We start from the raw sequence: 22,792 nt of genomic DNA, 5'->3' as shown, positions 1-22,792 counted from the left end.
ATACATAAGGCAAATACTAACACTCATAAAACGGGAAATCGACAGTAACACATTCGTAGTAGGCGACTTTAGCACCCCATTTCACCAATGGACAGATCATCCAAAATGAAAATAAATAAGGAAACACAAGCTTTAAATGATACAGTAAAAAAGATGGACCTAATTGATATTTATAGGACATTCCATCCAAAAACAACAAAATACACATTTTTCTCAAGTGCTCATGGAACATTCTCCAGGATAGATCATATCTTGGGTCACAAATCAAGCCTTGGTAAATGTAAGAAAATTGAAATCGTATCAAGTATCTTTCCCGACCACAATGCTATGAGACTAGATATCAATTAGAGGAAAAGATCTGTAAAAATATAAACACATGGAGTCTAAATGTTGCACTACTTAATAACGAAGTGATCACTGAAGAAATCAAATAGGAAATAAAAAAATATCTAGAAACAAATGACAATGGAGACACGACCCAAAACCTATAGGATGCTGCAAAAGCAGTTCTAAGAGGGAAGTTTATAGCAATATAATCCTACATTAAGAAATAGGAAACATCTCGAATAAACAACCTAACCTTGTACCAAAAGCAATAAGAGAAAGAAAAACAAAACAAAACAAAAAACCAAATTTAGCAGAAGGAAAGAAATCATAAATATCAGATCAGAAATAAATGAAAAAGAAATGAAGGAAATGACAGCAAAGATCAATAAAACTAAAAGCTGCTTCTTTGAGAAGATAAACAAAGTTGATAAACCATTAGCCAGACTCATCAAGAACAAAAGGGAGAAGACTCAAATCAATAGAATTAGAAATGAAAAAGGAGAAGTAACAACTGACACTGCAGAAATACAAAAGATCATGAGAGAATACTACAAGCAAATCTATGCCAATGAAATGGACAAACTGGAAGAAATGGACAAATTCCTAGACATGCACAACCTGCCAAGAGTGAATCAGGAAGAAACAGAAGAAAGAGAAAATATGAACAGACAAATCACAAACACTGAAATTGAAACTGTGATTAAAAATCTTCCAACAAACAAAAGCCGAGGACCAGATGGCTTCACAGGCAAATTCTATCAAACATTTAAAGAAAAGCTAACACCTATCCTTCTCAAATTCTTCCAAAATATAGCAGAGGGAAGAACACTCCCAAACACATTCTACAAGGCCACCATCACCCTGATACCAAAACCACACAAAGATGTCACACAAAAAAAGAAAATTACAGGCCAATATCACTGATGAATATAGATGCAAAAATCCTCAACAAAATACTACCAAACAGAATCCAACAGCACATTAAAAGGATCATACACCATGATCAAGTAGGGTTTATTCCAGGAATGCAAGGATTCGTCAATATACGCAAATCAATCAATGTCATACACCATATTAACAAATTGAAGGGGAAAAACCATATGATCATCTCAATAGATGCCGAGAAAGCTTTTGACAATATTCAACACCCATTTATGATAAAAACCCTGCAGAAAGTAGGCATAGTGGAAACTTTCCTCAACATAATACAGGCCATATATGACAAACCCACAGCCAACATTGTCCTCAATGGTGAAAAACTGAAACCATGTCCACTAAGATCAGGAAGAAGACAAGGTTGCCCACTCTCACCACTCTTATTCAGCATCATTTTGGAACTTTTAGCCACAGCAATCAGAGAAGAAAAAGAAATAAAAGGAATACAAATTGGAAAAGAAGTAAAGCTGTCACTGTTTGCAAATGACCTGATATATACATAGAGAATCCTAAAGATGGTACGAGAAAACTACTAGAGCTAATCAATGAATTTGGTAAAGTAGCAGGATAAAAAATTAATGCATAGAAATCTCTGGCATTCCTGTACACTAATGATGAAAAATCTGAAAGTGAAATTAAGAAAACACTCCCATTTACTATTGCAACAAAAAGAATAAAATATCTAGGAATAAACCTACCTAAGGAGACAAAAGACCTGTATGCAGAAAATTATAAGAAACTGATGAAAGAAATTAAGGATGATACAAATAGATGGAGAGATATACCATGTTCTTGGATTGGAAGAATCAACATTGTGAAAATGACTCTACTACCCAAAGCAATCTACAGATTCAATGCAATCCCTATCAAACTATCACTGGCATTTTTCACAGAACTAGAACAAAAAATTTCACAATTTGTATGGAAACAGAAAAGACCCAGAATAGCCAAAGCAATCTTGAGAACGAAAAATGAAGCTGGAGGAATCAGGCTCCCTGACTTCAGACTATACTACAAAGCTACAGTAATCAAGACAGTATGGTACTGGCACAAAAACAGAAAGACAGATCAATGGAACAGGATAGAAAGCCCAGAGATAAACCCATGCACATATGGTCACCTTATCTTTGATAAAGGAGGCAAGAATATACAGTGGAGAAAAGACAGCCTCTTCAATAAGTGGTGGTGGGAAAACTAGACAGGTACATGTAAAAGTATGAGATTAGAACACTCCCTAACACCATACACAAAAATAAGATAAAAATGGATTAACGACCTAAATGTAAGGCCAGACACTATTAAACTCTTAGAGGAAAACATAGGCAGAACACTCTATGACATAAATCACAGCAAGATCCTTTTTGACCCACCTCCTAGAGAAATGGAAATAAAAATAAACAAATGGGACCTAGTGAAACTTAAAAGCCTTTGCACAGCAAAGGAAACCATAAAAAAAGACGAAAAAACAAACCTCAGAATGGGAGAAAGTATTTCCAAGTGAAGCAACTGACAAAGGATTAATCTCCAAACTCTACAAGCAGCTCATGCAGCTCAATAACAAAAAACAAACAACCCAATCCAAAAATGGGCAGAAGACCTAAATAGACATTTCTCCAAAGAAGATATACAGATTGCCAACAAACACATGAAAGAATGCTCAACATCATTAGTCATTAGAGAAATGCAAATCAAAACTACAATGAGATATCATCTCACACCAGTCAGAATGGCCATCATCAAAAAATCTAGAAACAACAAATGCTGGAGAGGGTGTGGAGAAAAGGGAACACTCTTGCACTGCTGGTGGGAATGTAAATTGATACAGCCACTATGGAGAACAGTATGGAGGTTCCTTAAAAAACTGAAAGTAGAAGTAACATATGACCCAGCAATCCCAGTATTGGCATATACCCTGAGAAAACCGTAATTCAAAGAGTCAGGTACCACAATGTTCATTGCAGCTCTATTCACAATGCCAGGATATGGAAGCAACCAAAGTGTCCACCGACAGATCAATGGATAAAGAAGTTGTGGCACATATATACAATGGAATATTACTCAGCCATGAAAAGAAATGAAATTGAGTTATTTGTAGTGAGGTGGATGGACCTAGAGTCTGTCATACAGAGTGAAGTAAGCCAGAAAGAGAAAAGCAAATACCGTATACTAATACATATATATGGAATCTAAGAGGAAAAAAAAACTTCATGAAGAACTTTGGGGTAAGACATGAATGGAGACGCAGACCTACTAGTGAACGGACTTGAGGATATGGGGAGTGGGAAGGGTAGGCTGTGACAAAGTTAGAGAGTGGTATGGACATATATACACTACCAAACGTAGAATAGATAGCTAGTGGGAAGCAGCCACATAGCACAGTAAGATCAGCTCGGTGCTTTCTGACCACCTAGAGATGTGGGATAGGGAGGGTGGGAGGGAGGGAGACGCAAGAGGGAAGAGATATGGGAACATGTGTATATGTATAACTGATTCACTTTGTTATAAAGCAGAAACTAAGACACCATTGTAAAGCAATTATACTCCAATAAAGATGTTAAAAAAAAAAAAGCCAAACATTTTGGGGGCTTGTCTTCTTGGTGCAGGAGCCCCAGGCTGGGGATCACAGGATGGGGCTTGGTCTCCTCACCCTTTGGGGAACACCTCTGCCATTGTAATTATTCTCCTCTTTGGGGTCAGCCACTCGGGGGTATGGGTCTTGACTATACCACATCTCTGCCCCTCCTACCTGCCTCTTTCTGGCTCCCTCTTTATATCTTTAGTTGTAGAAGCTCTTTTCTCCTCATCTTTCAGTTTTTCTCATCAGTAGATGTTCTGTAAATAGCTGTAATTTTGGTGTGTCCATGGCAGGAAGTAAGCTCAGTGTCTTCCTACTCTGTCATCTTACCCATATTCCAAAGCCTCCAAATCATTTCTAAACAATTCACAGGTCAAATAAAATATCTCAAGGGAAATTAGAAAATGGTTTGAACTGTAAGTACAACATATCAAAATTTGTAGGATGTAGTTAAAGAACTCAGGTGAAAATTTATAGCATAAAATGTTCTTAGAAAAGAAGAAACTTCTAAGATCAATAAGATTTCACCTTAGAGAACTAGAGTAAAAAATACAATTTAAGCTCAAAGCAAGCAGAAGAAAAGAAGTAAAAATTAGAGCAGATATAAATGAAATAGAAAAAAAGAAAAACAATGGAGAAAAATCAGCAAAACAAAAAGCTGATTTTTGGAAAAGATCAATAAAATTGATTAACCTCTGGTCAGGTTAACTAAAGAAATAAGAGAAAAAAGCACAAATTAGTAATGTAAATAATGAAAGAAGGGTTATCACTATTAATCCCATGGACATTTAAAGGAATGTTATGAATAATTCTTTGCCAACAATTTTGATAACTTAGATAAAATATATCAATTCTTTGAAAGACATCAGCTACTAAAACTTTCTTCAGACATCTCCATCTATTAAATAAATTAAGTCAATAATTAATAACCTTCCAAAAAGAAACCATAAGATCTAGGTGGTTTTTCTAGTGAGTTTTCTACCAAATCTTTATAGAAAAGTTAAATCTCTTCCAGAAATTAGAAGCAGAAGAAAGAGTTCCTAACTCATTCTATATGGCCAGCAATTGCCTAATACCAAAACAAGATAAATACATTACAAGAAAAAAAGTACAGGCCAATATGTCTCTTGAGCATAGATACAAAAATTCTCAACAGAATACTAGCAAATAGAATTCAACATGAATAAAAATTGTTTTACACCATGACAAGTGATGTTTATTCTAGTTATGCAAGATGGGTTCAATATTCAAATAAAAAAATGTAATCTACCACATGAACAAGCTAAACGAAAAAAATCATGTAATGATATCAACTGGTGCAGGAAAAACATTTCACAAAATCTAACACCATGATAAAAACTCTCAGCAAACTAGGAATAGAGAACTTCCTTGAATTGAGGAGGAACATCTACAAAAAACCCTAGAGCTAACACCATACTGAATAGTAAGAGACTGAATGCTTTCCTCCTAATAGTGGTAATAAGGCTAGGGCGCCCTCTTTCACTTCTATTTGCACCATACTGGAAGTCTTAGCTAATACAACAAGACAAGAAAAGTAAATAAAAGGCATACAGATTGGGAGGGGAGAAATAAAACTGTCTTTATCTGCAGATGAATATGTTTATATAGAAATGCCAAAGAATCTACAAAATAATTCCTGGAACCTATAAACAAATATAGGAAGGTTGAAGGATACAGGTCAATATACAAAAGTCAATTGCTTTCTTATACACCAGCATTGAACAATTAAGTTTTGAAATTAAAAAATATATAATTTACTATAGCACAAAAAACATGGAATACTAAGGCATAAATCTAACTACAGATATAATATCTATGAGGAAAATTACAAAACTCTGATAAAAAAATCAAATAGGATCTAAATAAATGGAGAGCTAGTCTATGAACATGGGTAGGAATAGTCAATATTGTAAAGATGCTAGTTCTTCCCAACTTAATTTGATTCATGTAATTCCAATAAAAATCCTAACAAGTTATTTTGTGGATATTGACAAACTGATTCTAAAGCTTATATGGAAGAGGAAAAAGACCTGGAATAGCCATCACAATACTGAAGAAGAAAAACAAAGTTGAAGCCCTCACATTACCCAATTTTAAGGCTCACTATAAAGCGGGACAGTGTGGTATTATTAGAGAAAGAGTAGACATGTATTCAATGAAACAGAATAGAGTGTCCAGAAGTAGGCTCACAAATATAGTTGACTGATCTTTGAAAAAGGAACAAAGGCAAGTCAATGGAGAAATGACAGTCTTTTCAACAAATGGTGCTGGAACAGCTGGCCGTTTATATGCAAAAAACACACAAAAGGAACCTAAACACAGACGTCACATCTTACACATACACACACACACACACACACACACACACACACACACACACACACACACACACACACCCCTAAAATACTGATCAACAACTTGTGGTGGTGAGAAAAGTTAAATAATTTGAAGGTGTTATATTATTTTGGGAAGGGACAAATATATTAAATATATTTGTTAATTTAAAGGTATTAAAAATAGGAGAAATAAAATGTATCATGTCTATGGCAACCACAAGTACACATCTTTCAGATCTCCCAGGTTCCAACTGAGGAAAACGAAACTGACCGAGGGCTTCAGCTGCTGTGCTCTGGGGTCAGCCATTTCATTTACACAGAGGCCCAGGGTTGCCCCCAGCCAGTGAGTGAACACAGCAGGGTGCTGGTGCCGGTGCTACCCTAGGGGACACAAGGCTCTCCTCTCAAAGGCGAACTTGGCTGAAGGACTTCCAACCAGCTTTGCCAAAACTTTCTGGTAACTGCACTGCAGTCTGAGACTTTTGCTATCCAGTCTTCCTTCCTTCCCTCTCCTCCATGGGAGCTGGACCTGCATCCAGATCTAACAGCTGCCCTACCATCCTCTGGATCCCTTCCTGTTTCTCCCAGTAAATCCAGTCTTGGCACCTGCTTCTTGGAGAACCTGAAATAACATAAGTGGAGCCACAAGGAGCCCGAGAAAACAAGCAGTAAGTTGAGGTCTGGGACAGATTCAGTCACCACCCCACTGTCCTGCGTGGCACGTGGCATGGACCCTGGCACATTGGAGGCTATAAACTGCTAACAATATCACCGAGGTGGCCTAGAAAAATATCCTTGTGTGGGAATGTCCTCGCAGGTGTGATTATTCAGGCTACTGAAGACATGGTGAGAACAATGCCACATAGACAGCGGAATTGGCTGACTACGGCTAGGTTGGATTGACACCCTGCAGAGGGATAATGAGAGGCCCTGGGCTTAACAGACAGTTAAAGACTAGGGGCAACTTGGTGGTTTGGAAAGAGACAGTTGTCACCTGTAGTGAGAGAACAGATAAAGCTGCACAACAAAAAGAAGATATAACAGCCAGGCTGAAGAGTTCCAGAGACATTTAGATGCACAGCCAAGCAGGTCTGCTAAGCTAAAGTCAGACCCTGGCTGGGAAAACCTGGGATCCCAAAACAAGCGATGAAGATAACTGACAGTCACCCCTACAGATCCCTAAAACTGTCAAGAGTTTGTAGAGGGCCCCACTCTTCTCTAGTAAAGGTGAGCACCTCAGCTAGGGAAGTGCTAGACCTGATGTAGGAAAAGAGATTATACACCCATGTTGCTGCAAGAATTAGCCATGTGTAGTGGCAGGAGTTGGGGGCGGCTCTTACAGGCCTAGAGTAAGCTATGGCCAAGGCAGAGGAGAGCAGGCATGGCTCAGCTGTCCTGGACAATCGCAGAGCAGGGAGTGAAGAGGCTGAGGGCAGTGGGCATGCCTGTGTGTATCACACGAGTCCAGAACACTGAGCAAAGGAGTACTCCACGGGAGGTCCCAGAGGGCCCACCACACATCAAGGCTGTCAAGAATGCACTGGCAACAGGGGCGCTGATGTTGCTCTGTGCTGTGGGCCAGGGAAGCCAGTAGGAGAGATCACAGCTGAGCCCATTAAAACCCATGGGGATGATGGAACCCGGGAGTACAGGGGCCAATGGTGAAGCCCAGTGGCCAGAAGCCTGGGGACCAGTTATCATCGTGACTGACAGGGGGTCTTCCCTACAGAGAGTGTGGAGATGGTTACTAGATCATAGTATCCTTAGAAGCAAAAAAAAAAAAAAAAAAAAAAAAAAAAAAAAAAAAAAAAGACATTGCTTAACATCTACAATCAAATAAAAGGGCAAGAATAGAGGAACAGGAGGATAAGGGCAGTTGCTTTAATAAATTGTCAAGATCCCTTGCTCAGTTCCTGGAATTGTGCTGATTTCAGATCCAGAACCCACCGACAAAAGGGATGACCCTGAAACGCTGTGGGGAGCATGTACTGTACTGATGCCCTCAGTCCTTTCCCAAAGGGCTCTGCAGCTACTGCTCAGGGATAAAGGGAAATATCCAGGCATTTTGAGAGGTATGGGACACAGGATCTGAGCAGACATCTACAGTTTTGTCATGGCCACCTGCACTAGAGGGGGGCCCCACACACCAGAAGTCCCTGGGCCAGAGCCCCGCCCATCAACGAGACAGCAGCCTCAGCAGAAGGCAGGGCCTGGCAATCAAAGGGACCAGGGTCCAGCCATGCCTATGAAACCACCCACAATAGTCAGCCTGCCACAACAGAAGGACCAATGCAGCCCAATAGGGGCACCCCTAGAGCATATAGCTCTGGTGTCCAGAGGGGAGTGTGCTGCTGGGACCCACAGGATATTTCCTACAAAAGGCCACTTCTCCCAGGTCAGGAACTGTAACCAACCTACAAGATACATAGAAGTAAAAACAGCAAATTATGCAAAATGAGGCGACAGAGGAACATGTTCCAAACGAAGGAAAAAATAAAACCCCAGAAGAACTAAGTGAAGTGGAGATAGGCAACCTACTTGATAAAGAGTTCAAGGTAATAAAAGTAATGACCAAAGAACTTGGGAGAAGACTGGATGAACAGAGTGAGAAGTTAGTTTTCAACAGAGTTAGAAAATATAAAGAACCAAACAGAGATGAAGAATTCAATAACTGAGTTGCAAGGAGGAGACTCAAGTAGTGAATGATTAGAGAAGTGAGAAAATGCAGAAACAAAGGAAAAGCAGTCAAGCAAGAAAAGTAATAGCATGAACAGCAGTTCAACCATAACTCAGAGTCCCAGGACCCTTAGTGCCTCCTCAGGGTCTATACAGAACATCTTGATGTATATCCTCCAGTTGTTCTGTAGGAACTAAGACCCCACCCGGTGGAGGATAGTAACTACATGCTGACCACAAGCCTGTAGACCCCAGACTGACTGGAGCCAGAAGACTGATGATGGAGATTCTCAAAACATCATCCTGTTACCTCATCACCAGTCAGTCAGTAGAATGTCCATGACATGATCACATACCCTGTGACTGTTACCCCTAATGTGGCTTTTAAACCTGCCTTGAAAGCCATCAGGGGTTCAGGTCCTTTGAGCATGACCTGCCTGTTCTCCTTTCTTGGCGCCTGCAAGAAATGCTCTACTCTCCTTCATCACAACCCGGTGTCAGCAGATTGACTTTGCTGTGCATTGGTGAGCTGACACAAGCGTGGTTTGGTAACAAAGTGAGTTAAAACTTCACATACCTTTATGGTAAATTAATAGATAATGGCTAAATAAATAAATAATGAAGTAGTCGTACAAGGCTATTATTGAGAAATACGGCAGAAAATACGAGGGGAAACAGCGAAGAGAAAGGTAAATGGGTGTAAGGAAGGGTGGGGCAGGAGGTGGCTGCTTTTTGTTACAAGTCTGGTGGTACTAATTGACTTTTTCAACTCCGTCTATATTGGAGAAATGAAAATTGATTGAAAGCGGAATGAACTAGAGAAGCAACGTATGCCTGGAAAATATAAGAATAATGAACAAGCCAAAAAAACTTTCCTAAACTAACTTGACTACCTATCCTCTGCAATTTGTTACTAAGAACAACAACAAACAATAGATAACTTAGAAGTAGTAACAAAAATAGAAATAAACATTGATATTCTGTGGCTACCATGCTTGGGAAGCTTCCCCCAATTTTAAACCCTATAAGTATTTCCCATTATTTTCTTCTGGTTAAAGTTTCAATTTTAATGTTTATTTCCTTAATCCTTTTGCAATTTATTTGGTTAATGGCCTGAGGCAGAAATCTAGAAATCTAGATCTACTTCTGGCAGAATCTCACTATCCTAAGGTTGATTTTCCCCTTCTGAATGCTAACACCTTGTTCACTATTTCAAAATGCCTTCATTTTGCTGCTCTGTCACTGACTGTCAATTTTTCAGATTCCTAGATTTAGCCAGTGAGAAACTTCAAACAGAAAACGTTAAAGGCAGTGTTTTGCTTCTGAGCTGGCATGTAAATACGTCTTTTTTAGGATGGCATTAAGAAATAACAATTTTTAAAATGCCAGTACCCTTTTATACTTATGCTTATATGTTGTGTAATAGCTAGCAGCAAACCTTCTCTTTTTTTCTAATTTATGAATTATTATCTGGGAGACATGATGTCCCATCCTTCACTTGTTGTTCTATAAATCTTACAATTAATATCACTAAATTTATTCTGCATCAAATGATAAACATTATACTTGAAATAAGCTACCAAGTTCTGGATTTTGACATTTAGTTTTCTTTTAAAATTTTTTATCAAAATAGTACTAGAGTGGGTAGTTATTTGTGGTTACTGATTTTAAAAAATGTTTTAACATAAAAAATTACTTAGATATGCATCCCCTTATATTCCTAGTACATTTTGACCTTGAAATGTATAATAGGTTATGAAAAAAATGCCATCGTCTTAAATCAACATAGTAATATTTAGCAACTGCAGATTTAGCAAAGCAATAGGACATCTATGACTATTTTAACTCTTGCTACTTGTTTTCCTTATTATTTGCTCATTTCTATTAAAATGCTACAATGCAAGATAATTCACAGAGTTTACAGAAATATCATAATGCTGAATAACTGTGTGTGTGCAAGTTATTGGGGAGGTTAGGGAAGAGATTCTCCCCTCCCCCCAGAGATTTATATGAGGAAATTAGAGCTCATAATCCATTAAAATAGAACCTCGCATTTTTCTACAGGTACTGTGTAAGGAAAGCACTTTTAACAGCATGAAAGTGTAAAATGTATACTGCTTTTAACATGAGGTCCAAATTCTGATAGTCTGTATCTGAGAACATGGCTCAGCCACTTAAATAGCAGAGTTGATAAAACATATGTTTCAGATAAAGTTGGTAGGTTTGAAGTATTATCTTTATTTATCCTTATCTAACCAGGAACATGTGGAATGTAACCAAAGAGAAAAAGGAAAGATAAGCTGCATGAGTTTTGAAAAAGATGAGACTTGTATTTTTATATTCATGAGTAAGGACAGGAATTAAAAGGTCCTTAACACAGATTTTAAAAATATGTATGTCAACCTGTAAGGCACTGTTTCTCTTAAGACATCACTGGAGCATCTGAGGATCTTCAAGTGAATATCCTCAGATGCTCCAGTGATGTCTTTTGAAATATCAGAAGCAATAATTTTCTGGTTATTTGCTAATGGGCCTATATTTCAAGTTCTCTAAATAAATGACTACAGAGTACCTGTGTTACCAATATGCAACCATGCTTTCGGTTGTCACCAAATGCTTGAAATGAAATCAATTTCAAAAGAGTGAGGTCTAAGTTTCAGGTCATAAAAAAATAACATGGGATAAGACACTCTACTAGATATTGACTCACCACACCCTAGAATAAAACAAGAAAAAATACGCTTTATGTAGTCACAAAGTGAGATGATGTGCTTTATGTTTAGTGCAGTGGCTTTATCACGTCCTATTTCTAGTTTTCTCTTTCTTTTCTGTTTATGGAAATTATTTTCCAGTTTCCTGCTGCCTTTTTCTCTCTCCTTGCTTTCTTTCTGGTGGATTCTTGATGGTGAGTAACTCAGAGTCAAGAACCTTCTGGCCTACTTTCTTACAGGTTTTTTAGACCAATTTTGAAAACCAATGTCAAATATTCTCATTTTTTAAAAATTGAATTCAATATCATTAAGTCAAAGAATTTTCATCAATTCATGATGTTTTTCCCAGAAGTACTAATGATTTTATTGCTAAAAAATGTAAAGACTACAAACAAAACCAAAAAGACTTTACGAATTATTTTATGAGGATATATTTTCATAACTTTATAAATAATCCCCAGTCACTTGGGGAAATGTTTTAGTGGGTTAAAGAATACACACTAAGGTTAGGCAACTTTCGGGAAGCAACCTGCATCATTCATGCTAATCTAGGGACTGATGTGCCAATAATACTCTTACTCCTTCAAAAATCAGTATAGATGCAAATTTCCACACCACAGTATTACCAGAGGGATTAAAATGTATTTTCATTGCAAATATGCTACTGTTTCTCCTTAGGAGTCTCTGTGGCCAGGAGCAGGGCGTGTGGTCTTACCTGGGTGCGCTGATATTGCTTGGGGAAGGAGCGGGGAGGAGAGGACCTGGGAAAACCTTGGACCTTTGAAAGAAAGTGCTGTTTGAAAAGTAAAATATTGCATAGTCTCTGGGGAAGAAGCTGTGTGTGTTGTATATCTACTGCATGTTTAGCTACTGTGTTAAATACAGTATCTACTTGACAGCTTTGACCACCCACATAAATGAAGAAAACCGAGATCATAAAGACAGATGACCCTGCAGTTGGCCTAGGAGTGTTGCTATCTTCCTCCTGGATGCTTCCTGCAGACGCACTTCAGTGGGGCCAGAATCTATGCAGTGTTTTCCCTCCGACTCTGATGCAAAGTTTGCACGGTAAATGCAGCTATAAATTCCACTGGTCTGAGCCCATAACTATGTTGCCCCTCAGGACAAATGGTGAGCAAACCACGCAAAACAATTCTTCATGCTGCTTTTCGTATAAGTTTACTCACATTTGGTGTATGCAACTGTAGCCACAAAGTGAGATGATGTGCTTTATGATATAAAAGTTCCCACAAAGAAAAAGTCAACCTATTAAAAGGTCATTCACTAGTCACAAAATTATCTCTTTTTAACCCTTATTGGTACACTACCCACACCCCCAAGTCAAAGTGCCATTGTTTCTTAGCTTTAGAAGACTTGCTGCGCTCATAGCCCGAGCTGGACTTCTCGAGCCCGTGCCACCTGTCTGGAAGTCAATCAGATCCACCCTTTTGAGAATCTGCAATGATAGCTACAGAGAAAATTCAGACTTGGGTCATTAGTGGCAGGTCCACATGGTAAACATCATGAAGTGAGAAGAATATCAGGTAATTACATTGTGCCAGGCACTATTCTATTATTCTTCTCATTTTAGAAATGAAGAAATGGAGGTACAGAGTTTCAATAAATTTCCCCAAATCAGATAACTTTAAAAAAAGTGGAACCAGGATTTGCTAACCACTCCACTCTAACCTGGTCAGGGACTGGGCCCTGTGCTCACCCCTGCCTGGTTCCCACCCCCCTGAGGCTATTTCCCTTTACCTTGGATTCTGGAGCCCTCTGAGAAATCCTTTGGGGGTTTTACTTAATTTAAGGTGGTTCTCTGTAAATTGTAACCAAATTTTCCCCTCTAACGACAATCTTCTAAAGAAGATTTCTAATTTGCCTTATGAAATATGTCTACAGATAAAGTCACGTATAACTGTTTCATTTTTCTCTTAGTTTCATTCTACCCAGAAAAATCTTTTCCTTCAATCAGGAAGTAACTACTTTTATTCAACTGTTTTTTTTTTCCTAGAACATCTACTGTGCTAGAAGCATAGTTTCTCAAAAGGTACAACCCTAATAGATTTGAATCATGATATGGTTAAATACACCTGTTATCTTAAATTATTACCCCTTAGCTTTTCTACTACTTTCTATTCTCTAAAGTACAAAACAGTGGGCAAAACAGTGTGTACTCTCTTGGGTCTTCATCCTCCCCACACCCTGCAAGAACACAGGGATTAGAATCTTTAATAAAAATGTGGCGACTTCACTCCTCTTCTTCTTGCTTACACAGGAAAAAACTTCAGGAGTTCTAACCTCTTTTAGGTTGGAGAACTTAGCTTCTGGAAACACTTTAGCCTAGACTAGGCCCAAATATATTTTAAAATATTGGAGTGGGGAAGATTTTATCAACCCTATACAACAGGAAATTTTCCATTTTTAAAACAAAACTTTGCAAAAGGGCAGAAATTATTTGATGCATTTTCCCCCTTTATAATTACAAACCAAAACTGAAAGGAAACATACCAAATTCTCTAAAGCAGAAGGTCCTGAAGTCGTTCTATTCAGAATGCATAAAAGCTAAAACATAAAAAAATTCAGTAGAGACTACCACTTCAGAATGTTTTTTATAACTGACAAAGGCCAGCAAATCTGCACAGGGTGTCAGAGGGCCCCACACTGTTGAAAGTCACTGGTTTTATAAAAAGTTGAATAATGTAGCCACAGAAGAAAACCCCTTTGTCCAAAGAAAAGTGCTGTACCTAAAATGCACACCAAGGCCTGAGAGTGGAAGGTGTGAGAGAGTTTTCTCCAATTTCCCCTGGAAGCCTTCCTCCTGTAGGCCTCCAAATGGTGACCCTCCTGGCAGGATGTCAAGTAGTTAACAAAAAAATCTAAATTGGAAAATACAAACTGCAACTTTGCTTTACTTTATCAATATTGTTAATAGAATGATGTAATTGTTTGGGAGTTTTACAAAGATATTCCCTATCACTTCAGTTTTAATACCAGGCTGCAGCCTGCCTGGTATGCCAGACTAAGCCAGATAAACACAAACCTATCAATGCAATCCCTATCAAATTACCAAGGATATTTTTCTCAGAACTAGAACAAAAAATTTTTAAATTTGTATGGAAACACAAAGACTCCAAGTAGCCAAAGCAATCTTGAGAAAGAAAAATGGAGCTGGAGGAATCAGACACCCTGACTTCAAACAATACTACAAAGCTATGGTAATCTAAACAGCATGGTACTGGCACAAAACAGACACGTACATCAATGGGACAGAATAGAGAGCCCAGAAATAAGCCCATGTGCTTATGGTCAATTAATCTATGACAAAGGAGGCAAGAATATACTATGGAGAAAAGACAGTCTCTTAAATAAGTGGTGCTGAGAAAACTGGACAGCTACATGTAAAAGAATGAAATTACAACATTCTCTTACACCACACACAAAAATAAACTCAATATCAATTAAAGGCCTAAATGTAATACCAGAAACCATTATACTCCTAGAGGAAAACACAGGCAGACCACTCTTTGACATAAACTGCGGCAATATCTTTTTGGATCTGCCTCCTAAAGCAAAGGAAATAAAAGCAAAAATAAACAAGTGGGACCTAATTAAACTTAAAAGCTTTTGCACAGCAAAGGAAATGATAAACAAAACAAAAAGACAGTCTACAGAATGGTATAAAATATTTGCAAATGATACACTGACAAGGAATTAATCTCCAAAATATACAAACAGCTCATACAGCTCAATATCAAAAAAACAAAGAACCCAATCAAAAAATGGGCAGAAGATCTAAATAGATATTTCCTTAAAGATGACATAAAGGTGGCCAAAAGGCACATGAAAAGATACTCCTCATCTCTAATTATTAGAGAAATGCAAATCAAAACTACAATGAGGTACCACCTCACACTGGTCAGAATGGCCATCATCAGAAAATCTACAAACAGCAAATGTTGGACAGGGTGTGGAGAAAAGGGAACCCTCCTACACTCTTGATGGGAATGTAAATTGGTGCAGTCACTATAGAAAATAGTACAGGGGTTCCTTAAAAAACTAAAAATAGAGCTACTATATGATCCTGCAATCCCACTCCTGGGCATATATACAGAGAAAACCATAATTTGAAAAGATATATGCACCTCAATGTTCATCGCAGCAATGTTTACAATAGTCAGGTGATGGAAGCAACCTAAACGTCCATTGATGGATGAATGAATAAAGAAGATGTGGTACATATATATGATGGACTATTACTCAGCCATAAAAAAGAATGAAATAATGCCATTTGCAGCAACAGAGATGGACCTAGAGATTATCATACTAAGTGACACAAGCCAGACAGAGAAAGACAAATATAATATGATATCACTTATATGTGGAATCTAATAAAACGCTACAAATGAACTTATATTCAAAACAAAAATAGACCCACAGACATAGAAAACAAACTTATAGTTACCAAAGGGGAAAGTAAGGGGGAGAGATAAATTAGGAGTTTGGAATTAACATATACACACTACTATATATAAAATAGATTAAAAAAACAAGGACCTACTGTATAGCACAGGGAACTATACTCAACACTTTGTAACAACGTATAAGGTAAAAGAATCTGAAAAAATATATAGGTATGTATAACTGAATCAACTTGCTGTACACCTGAAACTAACACAACACTGTAAATCCTATACTTCAATTAAAAAAGAAAAAGAAAATCTGCTCTTTTTCTATTTCAAAATCATTTTCACCATAAAATATGGTTTGTACCTATAGAATAAAAAAAAACAAAGAACTTCTAAGAAAATTTTGAAGTTAGCCATAATTTATAAATAAGAACCGCTGAGTGTGAGAAGTCAATTTTATAACTCCCAGTCTCATTATTCTTTAAATTTAGATATAAAGGAATGGCCATTTATTAGACAAATCTGGAATTGTTACATTTTCTGCCTGTGAGCTGATACAGACACTGACTAATTCTGTGGGAAAATAAAAACTATCATATTTGGTCTGGTGATACTTTCCCACAATTGAAGAAAGCTATGATGCTAATTAAAAAGAAAATAAAAGCAGAGCCTGAAATAAGCACATTCAGTGGCGATGCAGCTGACAGACAGGTTTCTGGTGAAGCCCACCCTGTAAGACATTCATCTGGCTCACCCAGGAAATCATCTGAAGATGAGAACACACTTGTCCGATGTGCATTTGGGTTTGGGGTGTGTGGTTCAAGACTCATCTGCTCAGTCACCTTACTTTCTGGGAGAACTGAAGAGTTTGGTCAAACTATTTATCTAAAATTTACATATTTTTGTTCATGTGAAATAGTAACTTAAAGTCCCACTTCTCAGATTAATAGCAAGATTGCATGAATAGACAAGTTAGCACATAAAACTATTGTGCTATCAAATGGAATATAAAAAAGATCGGATTTGCTTTAAAAGTTTACTAACCATTGTTTCTTTTGAATATTTTTCTTTAGTTAGGGAATCATAAAATGACCTGAAAAACACATAATATTCCACCATAGAAAAGAATCCTAATTAATTTCTTGATAAGAGTTCACTATCCATTTTAAAATGACTAAAAGTCAAGACTTTTTGTTTTCCAAGTACTCAAACATAAAGACAAATCAGTATAAAATTCCCTTCAAAGCAAGCCAATAACGAGTTTGTGCAGTTTACAGCAGATTTTCACACAAATATGCTTCTCTAGTAAGACCTCTTACTATCCACACTTGAGGAAACTCTGCATATTGTAAAAAGCAAGGTATTCCATTCCGACAACCTGATGGATGGTGGGGGGTGGCTGAGTCAGCCAGGCTTCCAACCACACTTGGCGTGGTTTTCCAGGTGCCATTTGGGGTGGACCATCAGGGTTCAGCCACCACACTGGCCACCTTCTTTCACAGCGACCTTGGTGGAAATACGCAACACTAAATGGCCTCAACACCATTGGGGAACTTCTGTTTTGGTATCAAAAATATCCCCAGGACATTTATAGTTCAGCACAGCTATCACAATTATCTGTAAATGACTCTCAACCCATTCTAGAAACTAAAGCACAAACATCTGCCACCAATTTGTCACTTGGTATCTTGTGAGGTGCAAAGTAAAAGTAATAGTTTTCAGTTGTAATAACATCACTGCCCCAATGAAGGGCCAACAGAGGCAGGAGAATGAGGAAGGCCAGCTCTGCTGTGATGACAAACTGAAATCACGATTGGAGGGATGACAGTTGAGGTTCATGAAATGGAGTCAGGTGGCTACTGAGGACCAGGTCTCAGACAGGTCTCTGCCCTACTGAGAACCTGAACTTTCTATGAACTGCACCAGGTCCAAGGACACCACCAGCCGTATTCAGAACAGCACTTGCCAGCTGCACCCTTAAGGTCTCAAGCTCTCCCCTTGTAACTATGCAACCATTTCAGATCCCACGTGTCCTTAGTTAACAAGCACCCTTACTTCTCGCCAGCTCCAATTCTAATTCTTGACAATTTATGTAACCTTGCAGGTTTTCTGCCTTTATAAACTTCCCCCATTTTGTAGTCCGGTGGAACACAATTCAAATTCTTGAATCTGTGTCTCCCAGGCTGCAGTCCTAACAAACCCCAAATAAACATCTTTTTATTTCAATCAGGTCTCTGTTCTGAAATTTTGGTTAACAGCAGGGACTTAAATACGCAGACCAGGTAGAATGCTTAAATACCATCTTACCCCCAAATGGATTTCAGCTGACTTAATAGTATGGCACACCAAAGTATGGCACACTAATAAAGTATGGCAAAGTATGGCACACTCAATAGTATGGCACACTAATAAAGTAAAAATAAAAGAAGGGGTGGAAGGCTGAGAAGATATGCGAGCCTGGTCTCCCCTCTCAGGGCCTTGCTGAGGCAGCTCAAATATCTAGAGATCAAATAAAGAGTGAGAGTGTGTGTGCTTCCCTTAAAAAATTTTTGGGAGGTGGGGCTGGGGGTGAGGGGTGGGTAGAAGTATTTTTTCACAAAGAGAGCACAAAGAGGAAGTCCAAAGTCCAAGGCTTTGGGTTCCAAAATTTATGTAGGTGGAGAGAGCATTTGGTGGCCTAGCGTGGGGCGTGGGAGTGGGCCTCACCCCTGGGAAGGAGACCTGAGACTCTGGAACTTGGGACAAGCCCCCCAGCCTGCCCGAATGGCAGACCTCAGAGCGGCAGGAGGGAGGGCGTCCACTGCTGGTCCCCATGGTTCTGGGAGCAGCATGACCTCAGCAGACGAGGTGTGCTTCTTCTGTGGCTACTAGACAGACTGCAGACAGGCGTCTGATCTGAGTTTTAAGCCTGGCTTCCTAGGAGTTGGCCCTGGGTCAGAGCAGCGCACTGTGCAGCCCATGGCCGGTCAGAAGTTGTGCGGGAGCCCCCGGCCAGGGGGCTTCCTGCATCTGCTGATGGATCTGGACACAGCTTGGGGAACGTTGTTGAGTCCTCTCCACACCCTGGTCTGATGGCCCGTGAGTGAGGGTGGCCTCACCCACCCTGCCCAGCCCCCGGAGGCTCCTTCTTGGCTGCCTGCTTGCTAGGCCACCCTGTGGTCACTGTCTGCATCCCGGAGCTGTGGGTCCTCCTAATTGTCCTCCACCGAGACCTCCACTGCTTTCCACGAGGCGTCCTGCACGGAATTCTCCTTCGTTCCAATAGAGTCGGTCCCCTCAGACGGAGCTGCAACGTTGTGGACACGATCTCTGGGCTCCGCATGGGAGCTGAAGCCAGAGGAGGGCGCTGGCCTATGTGCCCCAGCGGGGACCCCAAGCCTCCCAGCAGAAGCCCCCTTTCCGGAGGAGGGAGGGCCTCACCCCGTCAGCCGGGGGTGCATTGAGGCAGGGAGCCCCATCCTCTGCACATGCTTGCCTAGAGCAGGACTTCTCAGCACACAGCGGCTAGAGGGCTGGGCGCAGCCCGGGGAGGACAGCCTGCTCGGAGGCCCGAGGGGCATCCACGGCCGTGGCTCAGATGCCACCACCCGCTGTTCTCACCAAGATGTAGCAGATTTCCTTGAATGAATGATTTCCCATTTGCTGGAGGCTGTTAGAACGTGTTTTAGAAATATTAAGTGATTGTCTTATATCCTTTTCTCCAGTGAAATTGTTGTTAGTTGGGAAGAGAGTTCACTCTGGAAATCAGTCTCCTAAGCTTAAGTGTTTGGGTGAGTCCAAAAGAAGGGGATTTCGAAAAACCCATAGGAGGCAGGTTCCTACACATATATTTAACTTGGAAAATTTAATTATTCTGAGCTGATCTCTACACACTCACCATGTGTGTATTGTTTATTTCACAGATAAGGACACGGATTCAAAAGTTATGGTAAATCCTTGGAGCCACAGCTCCAGCAGTTTGGAGCAGGTGCAGATACACAGATCTGACACCAAAATCTATGCTCTAATAATGCTTCCAGGCGGCCCAATCCCAGATTCAGCAGAAACAGTGAGGAACATAGAACGCACACATAAACACATGCCTGATTCTGAAATCTGACTCTGCTTTCTGCTTCCACCACCCAACATTTTGTAATCTGATTATGATAATAATGTGAAAATAACATAGCAATTAACATATTAGTCACTTACTAAGTGCTGAGCATCTGGCAAACACTATCTGACTTAATTCTGCAGGGGCCACCCCAGAATGTCTCTTGGGCATTTGGATTATTTCCAGCTGAAAATAATCAAGGACCAAAAGACTCAGGAAGAAATTCTGACCTTGCCCCTAAATGCCTAAAGAACTTAGATAGAGGGTTTGCTCCTGGAATAGAGCTTTCAGCAGAGGTATCTGCAAGAATATGGGGGTGCGGGGGCGGCTCTTGGCAGGGCCTGCACATCAGTCCACTCTGTGCCTGTCGTCTCTGCTGGCCCAGCAAACACTGGTTTAAGCAAGCATCTGCTTTTCTGTCTCCTTGTGAATTGCCTTCCTCCCCTCTGAAGTCCTAAACCAGTACCACAACATCCTCTTTTGTCTTTAGCTGAAGGTGGTATTTAAGTTTTCCTGGGTCTCTCCCATGTATACTTGTTATTAAACTTTTCTGTGATTTTCTCCTGTTAATCTCTCTCATGTCAGTTTAATTCTTAGACCAGCCAGAAGAACCTAGAAGGGTAGAGGATAACGTCTTCTTCCCTGACATCTCTACCTCGCCAAGTAGTCACTGCTGTCCCAGGGTTAGGGTTTGGACCCCAAGGCACAGCCATCACACACGAAAGGCCAGGGCCACACTGCCTACTGCAGAGAATTACTACTGACTGCTGTCCAGGTCATGCAGCATTGCTACAGAAATGGTACAGAGACTTAGTTCTTTTAGGAATGTTTCACAGGATCCATAATTCTTACTTTTATTTTTAAATTTCAGAGTTAATTATCTAAATTATAAAGATGACTCTTTTATTAACAGATTTGTCCTTAGCCAGAATTCCTTTCATACAATTAACTGAAATTCCTGCTTGTTATAATTTAAGGTCTTCACCTCGGTTTTTGCTTTGATAGAAACTGGCCAATTCTGTTTTACCAATTTGCCTGCAATACAACTATTATGTATGTGATATCTGTTCACAGACATATGGGATCTTGCCTCATAAAGTAATAGCAAAGAACCTCTTTTATCAACATTTTCCCAAGAGTAATCAAATTTCTTTAGAGACTGTGATGGTTAATTTGACGTGTCAGCTTGGTTGGGCTGTGGTAACTGGTCTGGGGTCAAACACCAGTGTAGATATTGTTGTAAAGGTATTTTTTAGATGTGATTAACGTTTAAATCAGTAGACTTTGAGAAAAGCAGATGACCCTCCATAATGAGGATGGGCCTCATCCAATCTAGCTGAGGGAATTAAGAAAAAAAGACTGGTTACCCAAATAGGAAGGAATTCTGTCTCCAGAATGCTTTCCGACTCAAGATTGTAACATCAACAACATGCAGAATTTCCCGCCTGTTTTGAGCCAATTCCTTAAAATCAATCTCTCTCTATCTGTAGGTGTGCACACCCCACCACACACCACACACACAGAGACACACACCCCCACACACACACCCCACATGCCACACACATACAGACACACACTCCCCACACACCACACACACCCCCCCCACAGACACACACAAACACCACACACACACAGACACACACACACACACACACACACACACACACACACACACACCTATGGGCTCTGTTTTCTGGAGAAATCTGACTAGCACAGAGAGGAAGAAGTGGAGAAGATTGATGCAGAGAAGCAGAGATTTCTGAGATACTTTTCTACGCTCACCCATGATTGCAAACCTCCATTCTGGAAGTAAGGGTTATGTAAGGGGAACTCAGGGTGCCGGCCCAGCTGTGGAAACTCAATAGTGTCCTATAACCAAACCTTCATCCTTTTTTCTTAAGATAGGTTCTCTTAAATTTCTACAACGCTAAATCCTATTCTACAGAGAAGGTGCTAAGCCAGTCACAATAATTGGATACTTAACAGATTTATATGTCAACCAGAGTTATAAAATAAAAGCCAGAAATCCAATGTATCATCAAAGTGCATATTGAATTAGTTTCTTTCTCTTTTATGCTTGAGAATAAAAATTGAGCTAATGATTGACTCCTTGAACTGAAGCACGCTAAGCACTTTCTAAGTCAACTCTGAGAACAAACGCTGAAAGAAAACAATTGCTCACCATTTATGAGTCTCTGTCAGTGAGTTCTCCTCCGCTTCTTGGTCAATTTTAGCTGAAAATGCAAGAAAAGAAAACAAGATGAGATAAATGATAAATGGTTATAACCATCTCAAACAAAACAGATCCAAATAATATGAAATATATTTTAACACATTATTAACACTAAGGTACTCCAGACAGAAGTTTATTTTAAATCTATGAAGAGATATGATTGAATAGGTTATGTTTAATTTTCATTAAGCTAATACTACTTTCTAAGTAATTTCTTTAGATCAGTCACATTAATCTGAGAAAATAAAACACTAGAAAACTTGATATTCACATCAAATTTGTTTGTCAAGGATTTAAATGTCAATAATTGACTGAAAATAACTCTCTCAAGCAAAGGTACAAAAACCAAGTAAAAAAACCTAAATAAAAATGGTTTGTGACCTTCTTCACCAGTGCTCTCCACACCAGGTCACAAGTGACCAGATCCAGAGATTATTTCCATGCAGATGTAAGATAAAATACTAACGCTTTCTAC

At 39.4% G+C, this 22,792-nt stretch overlaps 1 protein-coding gene across 1 annotated transcript in view; it reads right to left on the bottom strand.

Annotated features, from left to right (window-relative positions):
* LOC132439500 (formin-2-like) overlaps positions 1-22,792 on the bottom strand; it is a 313,506-nt gene that overhangs the window by 36,573 nt on the left and 254,141 nt on the right. Inside the window, exon 15 of the mRNA XM_060033791.1 lies at positions 22,267-22,318. Coding sequence (XP_059889774.1) covers positions 22,267-22,318 — 52 coding nt within the window. The remainder of the gene's footprint in view (positions 1-22,266; positions 22,319-22,792) is intronic.

This window comes from Delphinus delphis, chromosome 16, assembly GCF_949987515.2.
Source record: "Delphinus delphis chromosome 16, mDelDel1.2, whole genome shotgun sequence".
NCBI classification, from domain to species: Eukaryota; Metazoa; Chordata; class Mammalia; order Artiodactyla; family Delphinidae; genus Delphinus; species Delphinus delphis.
Note: the sequence above shows the minus strand (reverse complement) of the source record. Positions and strands in the feature narration are given on the sequence as shown.